Consider the following 14556-nt stretch of genomic DNA (forward strand, 5'->3'; position numbering starts at 1 on the left):
AAATAAACACAACACTCTGGTGCCCAACTTGCAGCTATATCCATCTAGAGCCTGAGAAAGCTGAACAACAACAAAAAAAGGGGATAAGACTCCTTTAAAGTTTCTGCAGGTCACTGGGCCCTTGAGTAGCTAGTATGTTAAGTAGGAATAAAAAACTAAGTAAAAACGCTGGCCGCAGAGCAAGCATTGGCATTCTAGAGCTTTAGGAAGGTGAATGCAGTCCCTGGTCAAACAAACCTCCAACTGGCACTGAGTTTCATGCTTGGCTTGCATGACCTGGGAAGCGGGCTGAGCCAGCGGAGAGCCACGTCCATGGAGAATCCAGGTGTACCTCATCTGTTTAAAAGTTTGCTTGTGCAGTCAAAAAAGGCTAAAAGATATACAGTAAAAGAGATCCAGACGGAAAAACCTCTAAACAGGTTCCAGTGTGTTTTACAATGTGCGTAAGCTTAAGAAAAAAAGGGTATGGACAGTCATAGAAAGAAATAGTTTAAAAAAAATAAAGTCTTTAAAGAGAGAAGTACAATAATAAAAAATAAGCCACGTAGAGATGGGAAGTACATGGGGAGTTTGGATCCTGTATGTTGTGTTGATTTTGAATTTTTTGAATAGTTATAAGCAAACAACAGCTGCTAAGAGACATGGGATTGAAAGAGGGACTGTTGAAATGAATCAGTCTATATATGTTAGGAATGACTTAACTTTTGAAAAGTCAAAAAATGTATTTGTCAAATAGAAATCAAAAATGTTTTAGAGTTTTGTTCCCACAGGAGATGAGAAGCTGTGGATTGCTTCAGGGTGAAAATGGATCAGATTTGATCAGGCAAGACCTCCTGAAAGTTGACAGGTGATATCTATTAACAAAGGTTACTGCTGGTCTTCCCAGGACTTGGTCATTATCTCAGAATTTCCTCTTTGGGACCCTAAAGATACTTCACAGACAGCAAGAGGAAGTATGGAGAAAACTATGCCCACAATCCCAAGAGGTGGGGGGTGTGAGCGGTTTTTGGTTATTTGGTTGGTTATGGATGTTTGTTATCATTTAGGGTAATATAGTATATTGATATAAATTTAAAGTTATTTTTGTTACACTGTATATATGTTTCTACTCTTTCTTAAAGGACTTTGTAAACTGATAAAAAGTTAAGGTTGTTTTTGTTACAACATATTATATGATATTTCTATTCTCGTTTAAGATATTGTAGCTATGCAGTTCATTTAAAAATGTAAGGTAAAGTTCTAGATTTTGAAAGCTATTATAAACTTTATAGAATAATCTGGAAACATAGGTTAGTGGTTAGTTATTTATAATAACCAAATTTGTAGATACATTAGGTATACTTTGCAGATCATATAGAGATATATTCTAGATAGATAGATGGTCTTTAAACTTTTCAAAAACCTACAGAATATGACATTTAAAATGTTTTGTTAACTTGGGATTTTTCATGACAATGAGACACATCTGCTCCTGGTACCACCAATTTACTTCAGAGAAGATTTTGGGCTTTGAAGAAACTCCTTATGGAGTTTGCTTTCACTGTGGCAAGGTTAGCCACTGGGCAAAGAAACTGCTCTTGCCTTTGACTGCTGACAATGTGCTGTGCAGACTGGACATGCAGGACACAGAGGAAAAAGACTGTTGAACTTTGCTAAAACGAGGCAGGACAGTCCTTCAAAATTCCTGCTTCATGGAAGAGTCTCTCAGATATTCTGCAGGACACACAGGAAACTGACAAACTTTGCAAAAGCAAGGCAGAGCAGTACAAAATTCCTGCTTCATAGAAAAGTCTGCCAGATACTCTAGGCCTGTAGGCTGAAGATGGATGCCCCAATACTGCAGAGGAACTTTGAGTGACTGTCTAGGCAGCCAGATGTCTCTATAGTTTGGTAATATTACATCCTTCTGGGTCTTTGATGGAGTTGAAGACTAAATAGTTACAGTTGCAGTTTTCCTTAGTTATCTTAGAAAGTAAATTAGGTGTAAAATTTTGGATTCATTAAGATAGGATAGATAATGTATTGTTTTCTCTTAATATGGTAACTACAAATGGACAGAATATTGTGAATGTAATCCTTACTTGATAATTGTTAAATTGTATATAGTCTTACTATGTTAAAGTTAGAAAAATTCATTTTTATTTAGACAAAAAGGGGGAGATCAGGTAGATTATTTTAAGGTGTGTTACTTTTGCTCATGTTGCATTTGTTTTATTCTGTGAAGCTGTTACTACGCTTGAGTAAAACACCTGATTCTAACAAAGAACTGAACGGCCAATGGCAAGGCAGAAGAAGGCAAGGTGGGGCTGGCAAGCAGAGTATATACAGAAGGAGAAATCTGGGAGGAGAGCTAGCAGCCAGAGAAAGAAGGGGACACCAGGGGGCAGCCACCCAGCTACACAGCAAGCCACAGAGTAAGAGTAAGATTTACAGAAGAAAGAGAACGGGAAAAGTCCAGGGGCAAAAGGTAGTCAGGATAATTTAAAGTGAAGGAAAAGCTGACTAGAAACTAAGCCAAGCTAAGGCAGGGCATTCATAATTAAGAATAAGCCTCCGGGTATGATTTATTTGGGAGCTGGGTGGCGGGCTCCCCCCAAAAAGCCAAACAAACAAACAACAGCTTCACTTTCTCTATCTCCTTCCTATGTGCCTTTAGCAATAATCACAACACTGTGTGAGTCATCACACTTGCTCAAAACTATGTCAAGTTCCACTGTGCCAGCTGGCACACAGTGTCAAACCTCTGACTCCCACATCCTGCCAGGTCTCTGTCATGGTTGTTATTACAATAGACTCTCTGAAGCATTTTGAGGAGACTGTTGGTTGCCCTCAAAAAAAGAAGAAAAGCATAGCATTCCTTTGCTCAAGATGTTTCTCCACGGGCAGTGGTGGTGCACGCCTTTAATCCCTGCACTTGGGAGGCAGAGGCAGGCAGATCTCTTTGATTTTGAGGCCAGCTTGGGCTACAGAGTAAGTTCCAGGAAAGGTGCAAAGCTACACAGAGAAACCTTGTCTCAGGAAAAAAAAGTTTCTCCATTGGTGCTGGGGAATAGGCTTGTAAACTTTCTGCAAAAGGCCAGGTTCTATGAACTGTACGGTTTCTGTCACAGCCTCATACTGCTCCCTCCGCAGTCCCAAGGCAGATGTAGGGACACTTAAAGGTAAGGGTGAGGGTGTGATCCAAAGCTTTAACCCATGAACACTAAAATTTTAAATTTCATGTCACTGCCATGTATCAGAAAACAATACTCACCTCTTAATTTCTTTCTTCCAGTAATTAAAACGCCCAATAATGAGTCTTAGCTCTTGTTTGCCATTGAAACAAGTGGCAAGCTGGACTTGGCCTGTAGGCCATTGTCTGCCTGTCACTGGGTTAGACTTTCTAAGCCTTAGAGACTAGAACAGAGTATGATCCAAATGAGGCTCATGGGTGTGCACGCTTGGTTCCCAGTTGGTTGTGTCTGGGAGGTTATGGGACCTTTAGGATGTGCAGCCTTGCTGGAGACAGTGTGCCAAGTGTGTGGGCTTTGAGAGTTTGTAGCTGTACCTTACTTCCTGCTCTTGCTCTCTTCTTCCTGTGTGTGGAAATGCTGTCAGCCAGCTACCTGCCACCAGGCCTGCCTCCTCTATTGAGCTGTGTGGTGGATTTAGTCTTTACTAGTATTTAAAAAAAAAAAAAAAAAGAGGTTTCTGGGCTACACGCTGCTTTGATAAAAGCTTAGACCCACTATTTCTGAGACTTGATGACTCCCAGAGCTGGCAGAAAACGTACCACTGCCATGTTGGGAAGCTGAAGTGGGCGGAGCCAGCAGCCACAGCACCGTTTCGGGCTTACAATGGTACAGTATAAAGCAATAGGCTCAAGGCTCAAGGTAATGTAAAACATAAGCCACATAAAGATGGCTACCACACAGAGAATCTGGATTATGTTCTCTTTGATATTCATAACTAAAGAAAAACATTTGATTACAAAAGCTGTTGAGTTATGCCAAAATGTATATTTTAAAGGTACCTTGACTTCAAAATTTGGATATAAGGATATGTTACTTTGGAAAAGAGGTTCTGCTTTTGTTTCCACAGAAAGCCAGAGGCTGTGGACTTGTTCCAGATTAAGATACATCAGGTTTCACCAGCCAAGACCCCCTGAAAGGACTCCGATGACACCATGGCCCAGATGATCCAACATCCAGAGCGGTTTCAAGGCAACTGGTTCACACAATACAGCCTCACGGACTACCCATAGGTATAAAATTTTCTTTGCGTCCCCATAAGATACAGCGCCCCCCTCCAGCAGGAAGTAGTAAGAGATGCTACGCCCAAATTCCCAAATATACCAAGCTGGCTTTAGAGGTGGAATTGGCTCACTCCCCCTCTAAACCCAGACATATTGCTTTAAAAAAAAAAATGGTTAAGTGATTCTTGTGTCCCAAATCAGAAGAGCCCTCTGGTGTGGGACAGACAAAAACCAATATTTTTATTTAAAACAGGTTGATTATAAATGTGATCTCTTTCTAAAAAACAAAAGGGGATATGATATATAGGAGGATATGGAGATGATAAGATAAAAGGGTAGATTAATGAACCTACTTTTAAAGAACAACTTGTTTAAAATGTTTTACATTGGTATAAATTTTAGTTTATGTTTAAAATGTTTTACATTGGTATAAATTTTAGTTCATTGATACAAACTTGAAGTTAATTTTGTTATACTGTATATATATATATATATATATTTCTATTCTTGTTTGAGGTATTATGTTTATATAACTCATTTAAAATTGTAATGGATAATTAAAAAATAGGTTAATAATTAGTCATCTATGATAATCATATCTGTAGCCATGTTAGTTAAGTCTTCTAGGTATACATAGATATATTTCAGATAGATAGGTAATCTTCAAACACTTCATAGACCTAGAGAATATGGCATTTAAATAACTTAGAATTCTGTTGACATGAGACACAATTGCTCCTGGCTGCACCAATTTGATCCCGAGAGAATGTTGGGCTTCTAAGACATTTCCATTTGGAAGTTTGTCTTTTGGCACAAAATGGCCTACTGGGCAAAGAACTGCCCTTGCCTTGACGGCTGACAGTACAAATGCAATGCTGTCCTTTCTGGACAAGCGGGACACAAGGAAAGCGACCACTGTACTCTGCCAAGACAGGGTAAGATGGTCTCTCAGAATTCCTGCTTCTGAAAATGGTCTGTCAGATACTCTAGGCCTGTAGCCAATTTGAATGCACCAACAATGCTGAGAAACATCAGGTGACTGTCCAGGCTGCCAGCTGTCTTGGTCTACTCTTGCAAGATTCCCGAAGTTGCTTGCATCCGTCTACCATTTCTCAGGTACCATTATGTTCCTTCTCAGGTCTTTGATGTGGTTGAAGGCTAGATAGTCGTAATTTCCTCAGTTATGATAAAAGATAAGTTAACTATAAAACCTTAAACTCACAAATATAAGATAGATAGGACATCTTCTTTAATATTGTAACTATAATTCTTGCTCGGTAATTGTTTTGTTATATGTAATTTTACCATGTTAAAGTTAAAACCTTCCTTTTTAAAAAAAGAAGAAAGGGAAAGTGCTGTGGATATCACTCTATGTAAATAAAACACTGATGGCCAATGACCAGGCAGGAGGTAGGTGGGACAAGGAGAGAGGAGAATTCTGGGAAGCGGAAGGCTGGGGGAGGGAGACTGCAGCCACCGCCAGGAGAAGCAGCATGTAGAGACTCTGGTAAGCCACCAGCCACGTGGCAAGGTATAGATTTATAGAAATGGGTTAATTTAAGATAAAAGAGCAGTTAGCAAGAAGCCTGCCACGGCCATACAGTTTATAAGTGATATAAGCGTCTGAGTGATTATTTTATAAGTGGATTGTGGGACTGCGGGGCTTGGGGAACCTGGAGAGAAGCCCTCCAGCAACAATGGTGGGCTGTGTCCCTTCTACAAATATAAGCTGAATCCTTTTCTAAATTGGTTTTTTTGGGGGGAGGGAGCTGGGTATTTCATCACAGTAATAAAAAAGTAGCTGATAGAAATAGCTTTCTTTTATTTAAGTGTGAACATTTTCTATGGCTTGGAATGTGAACTAAGTGCATGGCAGTATTTTATTGTAGCTAATTTTTGACTAATCCTTCAGAAGTTTACTAACAAAATACAATCCTAAAGGCATATATACAACAGAGCTTCAATAAACCTCTTTTGTGGTCTGTTTTAATTCAAATTAGGCATCTAATGTCACTGAGGTTGTCACCCCCTTTTTCACAAGGAAATAAAATTATCCTAATTGATAATTGGCAAAAAAAAATAAATAAATATTCAAGTGGCCCAACTCCAGACAGCAGCAGCTACAGCAGGCTGAGTGTGAACGGTCTGACAAGGATAAATCAGTGTCCTTTCTTATCTAAGTCTAAATATATATTATTAATATTGAGTGGCATTCACGATGTCACAAGGAGTACATTGAGCCTTTCCTCTTTCAATGCAGTGGAACACTGAGATGTAAATATCCATAATCAGCTACGACAGCAGCTTCCCTTAACTTCAAAACATGTAATTCAGTATCACACGTAGTCTAACAAAGTCACTGCACTGTACTTAGTGGTCACTAGAAGCCACAATTCTCTGAGGTTCCAGAGATCCCAGCTTAGCTCTGGACCAGAACCCAGCTGTCCCACGCCTCAGCCATGGCTCTCAGCATGTTCAGCAGGGAAGGGGTAAGCTTTCCCGGCAGATAACCAACCAGGCATCTTTGCTGCTTACCTGGGAGGGTGAGGTTGTACAATGAATGCTCAGCTCAACAGCTGTCTAAATTTTCTGTATTTATCATTAGAGTCAGTGTCATTAGGAACACAATCATAACCTTAGGCTATTTTAGGAATAGCTACAGGAAACACATGTTGTTCTCCATGGTTCCCGTGGCTATATACAATTAAAAATATATATTTAATACTGGAGAGCTACACAGTTAATTGAGTTATCAGTAATTACCAAATTGCAACATTTAAATAACAATTCTGAATGGTTTAGTCTATTAGTGTGTATGAAACACATTTTAAGTGTATCTTTCAAAATATGTCACATTTTTTAACAAATATTTTGATCTCCAAGCTTGCTAAAAGGTAGACTACATCATTAAAACTGACTTACCAAAATAATGCATCTATATTTGATGACAAGGGTACTGATTGCTTTTGTGGAGTACTTATATTCATTAGATAAACTACCTAAGGCACAGAAAACATCAATCATGTTTTGTTTAGTTTTTCTCCTTGATAAAGTAACTTTACAATTCCCTTCCTATTTCCATCATTCATAACTAGGTAGCTAAACTAGAGTTACTCTCTTTCAATCATCATCAAAGATACTGATGATAAAAGCAGGTTATAAGGCTTGACTGGGAGTATGTACACACACACACACACACACACACACACACACACACATACACACACTATTTTCATTTGGAAACAATTATTTAGCTTCCAAGGAGGTCCATATCCCCCATGCCCAGTGGGCAGACCTGAATGTGTCCCCAATACACACCTGTGCTCGTGCGGAAGGTGCCAGTGTGTGCTGGCGGCAGAGGGTCCCCCTGGCTCTGGCTGAGACTCCTCATAGGGGGCTTCTGATAGACACGGTCTTCATAGATGGGGTCTATGTGGTGCTCTGGGGATTGCAGGGCCCGCAGCTCAGGGCCCAGGTGCCCATGCTGGCTGCTGTACGAGGCTCGGGACCCAGCTGAAATAAATGAACATGGGCACATTAAGACTCAGCCAATATCCAAACAGTGTTTTATCCAAGAATATTTGAATGGAAGCGCGTAATGATTGAAATCTACAAAAAAACCAAATGAATAACACCAAATGGCATCAGTGCACCAGCCAGGCTAATCAGCTTATCACCCCATCCAGCTGCCTCGCTCTGCTCCCAAAGCTGATGTTACTGGATGGATGTTGAGGTTTCTCAACTAAATCCACACCAAACAGGACCACTGAAACAATTTTTTTTCCTCATAGCCTGATGAATGTAGCCTGCCTCCTCATCCAAGGAATCAGACAGACAGACCATCTGAAAACTCCATGCATCATTTTGATTTAGCACTACAGAAATTATTCTAAATGGTGAGAAAATGAATCCGTTCCAGGAGCGAAGACATCTGGATATGTATTGCTGAAAACTGAACTAGAAATTGTTGCCATCAGCAGGTTTTTGCCCTGGACAATGGATGAGCCAACGTGGAAGGACAGTGACCCTTCTCCCTGAGAGAAGCAGATATTTAAGGACAAGGTTTCTGCATCCCATCTCCTATTCCTCTGTCTAACCAAGGAGAAGGATGTGCATTTCGTCTGCCTCCCCCTGGACAATGTCTAAATGCTTACCACGAATTGGCTTATTTACACTTGATGGCTATAAGTGTTTTGGCTTTCTAGTATTTGTGAATTCTTATACACACATTCCTGACCTAGCCTGGGAAAGGTGTCACTGTGGAGCAATGCTACAAAACAGGGAACCATAAAGAAGTTCCTTTTTTCATTATTTACTTTTTCCAGACAGGGTTTCTTTTTTTTTGGGGGGGGGGGTGGTGGTTTCGAGACAGGGTTTCTCTGTGTAGCTTTGCGCCTTTCCTGGGACTCACTTGGTAGTCCAGGCTGGCCTCGAACTCATAGAGATCCGCCTGCCTCTGCCTCCCGAGTGCTGGGATTAAAGGCGTGCGCCACCACCGCCCGGCTGAGGGTTTCTTTTTTGAGACAGTGCTAGTCGTCCTGGAACTGGCTCTGTAGACCAGGCTGGCCTCAAATTCACAGAGATGCACCTGCCTCTGCTGAGATTAAAGAAAGGTGTGCACCACCACTGCCTGGCTCATGAGGAGATATGTTTACATTGGTTGCACTGAATAACAGGAAATGAGAAACTGGTTTAGAGCTAATGCCAGGAGGAAACATGTCAGGGCAACAAGGAGGAGCGCTATGTATCTCTGGTGAGCAGAGAATGCACATTAGAACCAAAGGGGACCGCAGTCTGATAGAGGAACGGCTGTTCACTCCCAGCCTCCAAACTGACACTCACCAGCCATCTTGGGAATTAATTGCAAATTACCTTTCAATAGCCTGAGTGCGGAACTCTTTAAGAGGGGGTAAAAGCTGCATTGGAAGGACTGGAGGGGAGAAGGGAAAGGGGGATATGATGCCATTATATTTTTATTGCAAAAATAAGTAAATAAAAGCACCAGGTTTCGTAGGAAGGGAAGGATCAGGGCAGGTGAGGTCTTTCTCTTTGTTGATAATTAAATAATTTCAGATTTAGACAGAGTTGTGGTGAATGATAAGATTGGAAGTAACTGTTTTGCATAATTAGGTTCACTGCATCTGATTTTCCAAATGCCAGCACCCCACTAAACCTCACGCTTAGATTTGCCAGGAATATATTTCAGTACGGTGTGCTCTGAGTTCCTGCTGTCAATGCTTCCTGCTGCAGGCTCAGATTATGTTGCTAAAATCTCCAAAGTCTAAAAAACAAGGAAACATTATTTTCATTCTACATTACATGTTTGACTGAAATTAAGCATGACTCTAGGACTCAGAGTGGTGACTTTATCATCATTTCTCTGCTCTGAGTCTAAAAAGAAAAAAAAAATCCTACCTAGTGAGTGACAAACAGGATTGCTGCTGAACTTTGGTGGTGACTTTGGGACATGTGTGCAAATGTTTCTTGAAACTTATTTATTAGTACCATTCAGAAATTAATAATCTAGTGCTAGGCAAAGAGTCAGTATCTTAATATGAAGTGTATCTTTGTGGAAATCATACTTTCCATGTGATGGCATTGTTACAAATATTGTCCTTAGTTAACTCAGAGCCCCACAACTGGTCAATGTGAAGACAGGAAGAAAGCACAGTGTGCTCAGCTCTAAATGAGATGTCTCTGCCATACCCACTTCTCCCAAGGCTCAGGGATCATTACTCAAGAAGGGGCAGAAAGTCTGTGAGAGCAAGAAGTAGTAGAGGGCTACGGTGAAGCAGCAGTTTCCAGAATCAACAGGTCAGCTGCACCTATGAACACACAATAGCTGTGGCAGTGTGTACAACGCCTACCCAAGATCGAGCCACACAAAACCCAAGCATGGAGTAGGGAGGTGTTCCAAAAGTCTCGTCTCTAACTGAGGGGGTGTTGGCAATTGATGGTTGTTAGGAGAGGGAGATTCTGTTTTCTTTAGGGATGTGGCCCCCCAAGAAGTGTTCCAGTAGATGGCCTTAGACCCCTGCACGTACTGAAAGCATTAAGTGAACCAAGGGGGTTAAAAGAAAGAGAAAAAGAATATATGAAATCAGGAGGAAACAGTGGTAGAAAGATAGAAGTAGAACTGGAGGGGATGAAATGGATCAAATATATTGTATACACATAGGAAATTCTCAAACACTAAAAAATGCAGTCAGCAAAAACACAATAATGCCATTACCAAATATTAGAATACCATAAGTAATATTAGCAGCTCACAGTGTTTTCCCATGAGAACAGTTGTGGAAAATAAATTCCCAGTTTAAGTTGTAGATCGAGCATGAGAAAATCTTTCTCAAAAGAGCTTTGTTTACACTCTTTTTTTGTCCACTGTGGTCGGGTTTGAAGACCTTGTGGGTGGACATAGTTATTATCTAGACAAACAAAAAGGACTGTGGACCAGAAGAGAGGCCAAGGAGTCAAAAATTAAAAGAATTTTTTACTGGCTTTGCTCAGGGGGGAAAAAATGGGATCATTAGATACATATAAATATCTATCTTGTCATGGCCAATATGAAGAAAAAGATTTACATGAAAACCAATTCTGGGAATATGCACCAAATTCTCACTAGATGCTTTATATATCTTCTGACTCAAATGAAATGTGCTTTTCTCTGATAGAAATCTCCTTTTGTCATCTTGGCCTACTTGACAGTAAGTTCTAAGCACCACAAAGGATGCTAAACTCCAGTCATGAACACTTATAGCTTTCCCAGGAACTGGAACTATGCTATTATAAGAAGAAACATGCTGGGAAATTTTTTGACTCGGTCTTAAATGTCACCAATGCCAGCGTCAAGTGCCCTTACCAATTATGTTGGTAGCAAACAGTTCTGGGAACTTGACCTTAACCTTGGGAGCTCAGAGCTGAAAAGGAGCAAAATACAATCAAAACCTGATAGAACAAGGAAAACACCAGACCAACTGCCTAGACACTTTTCCCTGACAATGCAGAAGTGCATTTTGGAAGAATAATGTCAACAGACAGCATTTTTAAAACATATTTATGCAATCATTCTAACATTTCAGGTTTCAATTCTATCATATGTCCCTGCTCTTCCTACTTCTCCAACTCAGAGGCCACAGAATTCAGTCACTGGCCATTTTAATGTTTGAAGACTCACATGTGGAATGTGAGCATGACATATAGGATTATGAGTTAGTGATACCGAATGGCTACAGTGTGTCTTCCATGTGTGCTCTGTGCACGCCATGGCTCCCAGGGGTCTAGGAAGCCCCAGGAGAGAGCATTCAGGCTGACACAATGCTGGGGCATGGAAGCTCCTGCCAGAACTACCTCTGAGCCCCAGCCTGTCTTTTCATGGCTCCTGACAGTTGGCTTAGAACACCTGACTGGTATTGGAGGTGGGTAGGAAAAAGTTCAGTCTTATGCTAGGGATGCTCGGGGATGTCGGGTAAGCTGGAGAACTGGAGGGCCCAGGACTTCACACATCCCATGCTCTGTGTTGTTCCCATCTCACCTGTGCAACCATTACGGGAAGTGGCTTATGATGACAGGAAAGGTGGCTTGGGGCGTCGGCCCATAACGTTTAAAACTTGGATGTAAACAGAAACAGTACTTTCAAACACATTTTACCGTTTCCACTGTGTCAGTTTTAGAGAGCAGAGCCGAGGTCAGACATGAACTCTACCCCTAGATCTGTCTCTGACCACTCTAGTGAGAGAAGACAAGTCACCAAAAGCATCCTCATCCCTAATTTCAAGCGTATAGAACAGAGAAGCTTGCGCTGTCCCACCTGGGACTTTAGAGTTTTGAAACAAGAGACGGTGCGCAGAAGTGCTCTGCACTTGAGAGAATCACAGCAGGTATATTTTGTCCCCTGGACTTCAGACTCTAGAAAAGGAGCCATCCTGGGCATAAGAATAGGTCGGTTTAAAAAACAAAACAGTTAAATACTTTTTCTAGTATACACTATCTAAATTTTACAAGCTCAGAGATTTAATTTTGAAACATTCTAAGCGATGCAAATTTTTCTGATACTTTTATGAAATGTAAATGACCCTGTTTTCCTTTCCTTGAGGAAAAAAAATGCTTGATAAAACTCGGAGAAAAAATGAGATATATGGATAGGAACAGTTAAAGATATAAAATCTAATAGTTTTGGTTACTCTCATAATCTCTTAAGTGTACATCTCTTAAGTAGACAGAGATGCAAAGATCATGTGGTGGAACAGAAAAAAAATCACTGAAATGAAATTGATCTCAAAAGAAAATGTAAGGATATGCTCTCTCTGCTGGTGGCCTGAGAATACACATGAAGTGGTCCCACCAGAAGAATGTATGGGCTCATAACGGAAATCCCACCACTAAAGAGGTTGAGGCAGGAGGATTGCTGTGAGTTTCTGGTCAGTCTGGGCTCCTGAATAAGAGTCATCTCAACAAGACAAAGCAACAAGAAAGACAATTAAAAAGGGAGCCCATCAATGCTCTTCCTTCTTAGCTCAGTTCTCTTCTTGGATTTGGCTTTTGATTCAAATTGAAATTCCCAAATTTACTTCCTACTCTTATGCTAATTCAAAAGTTAATCTTAGTATTTAAAAAAATTCCAGAATAATCTTCATGTCTTCTGAGTTAAATTCATGAACAAAATTTTATTTGCAAATGAACACCAATTCATTGAATTCACTGATAATGTGTCTCATGTGTTATAAATGCAAAGCTATATGGATGCATTTTGCATGTAGACTCAGAGCCATATTTCAGATCAATGTTTGTGAGGGAAATTATTAATTCATATGCATTCAATGATAAAACTGCATTGTAACCTAATAATTTCAATGTAATGATATAAAACTGTTCTGTGGTGATTTGTTTTTTTGGAAAGAAAAAGTATCCTTCCTATTTCCTCTATCTCATAAAGAGTACACTTTCATATTCTGAACATCATACAGCTTTGCTGCTCTAATGGAGGCCTTGTGTACACACGGAGGAGACTGTAGAAGTGAAGAAAGTGGCAGTGTACAAAACCCAGGGTTCTTTCCCACAACTTTCCTGATGAGCTATCCAGTATGAGGCTCTATGATTGCTATTCTCCATCACTCCCTTTCCCAAGTGAATAGTCACCAGTTGTGACTCAAGCACTTTCCGGTAAAATTTAAAAAAAAAAAAAAAAAAAAAAAAAATCAGTGACCAAAATCGCTGGTCCTCACACTACAGTGGTGGTGTCTGTGTGATCTAGTCTCCTGTAAAACCAAGGTTTCTTGATCTTGTACTTCCTGTCTAAGCCCAAGCACTCCTTCCTTAACCTTTAGGGAAACGGGTTTCTTTTGTGTATTCCGTTAGTGGAAGGCAGGCTTTTGCAAAGCAGGAGTGATAGGGTACATCAGCAATGTGACCTCTGGTGACACTATGTTCTTAAGACGGGCTGTTTGATGATTGCATTTTTACTTTCCACTGTGAAATGTGTGGACTGTCTAAGATGCCACTAACGAGGGAGACACACCAGGTATACAGTAGTGCTGGGATACCAGTCCCTGAAGCCAGTTTTCTCCTCCCAGGGCGGGTACTAGGCTGGTTTTTGTTTTGCAGAATACCATGCATAAGAATGTCCTGATTGAAATTCTGGTTCTTCCTCAGCACTTCTGAGGGCCTGAGGTTGCACAATTTAACCAGGCCTCAGAGGAAGCTCCTGCTTCTCCTCTGGTTGAGAAGACAGAGGCTATTGGTCTAGCTGTGAACACCATCTGATCACTAGAGGACTTCAAATTAGGTACCCATCTTGAATGCTAGAGGCAGACATATCAATGCCATAATCTCTCCTGCCTTTTTGAGCAAACACAAGTGGCCTCAACAGAAACACAGGACAGAGTGTAGCTGGATGCTGGCCACGCAGGTGGACTTTGGCAGGCGCCCAGCAGCCTGGCTCAGCATGCTCATGCTTTGCTCGGCATGATGACTCATCCTGTAGCTGCTGTGTGGCTCCATAAGGCCAGGTCTACACCAGGGGGCCACATGTGATTTCTTTGTGTCTCTCCTAGAATGGCCCTTCCTCCAGACAGCCTGGAGGGTTAAGCTTATGGTTATCTGAAGGAAGAGTCATTTCTAGGAGGGGAAAAACAGGGGCATTGTTGTTTCCAAGCAGATGTTTTTTTAATCTGGATGGGCTGGGATGTTTTTGTTGAGGCTGTCTGGATTTTGATGTGGTTCTGAAGAGGGGCATGTGCAGGTCCCCCAGGCACTGCCACAGCACACACCCCCTGTAGAACAAAGGTCCCTTTATCTTCCATTTTCTTTGTAAGCACAAATAGCAT

At 41.0% G+C, this 14556-nt stretch overlaps 1 protein-coding gene across 1 annotated transcript in view; it reads right to left on the reverse strand.

Annotated features, from left to right (window-relative positions):
• The window catches only part of Ctnnd2 (catenin delta 2), an 874755-nt gene that overhangs the window by 366079 nt on the left and 494120 nt on the right, over positions 1 to 14556 (reverse strand). The window contains 1 exon segment of the mRNA XM_028882044.2: positions 7553 to 7747. Within this exon segment, the coding sequence (XP_028737877.1) occupies positions 7553 to 7747 (195 nt within the window).

The sequence above is a fragment of the Peromyscus leucopus genome, chromosome 11, assembly GCF_004664715.2.
Source record: "Peromyscus leucopus breed LL Stock chromosome 11, UCI_PerLeu_2.1, whole genome shotgun sequence".
Lineage (NCBI taxonomy): Eukaryota > Metazoa > Chordata > Mammalia > Rodentia > Cricetidae > Peromyscus > Peromyscus leucopus.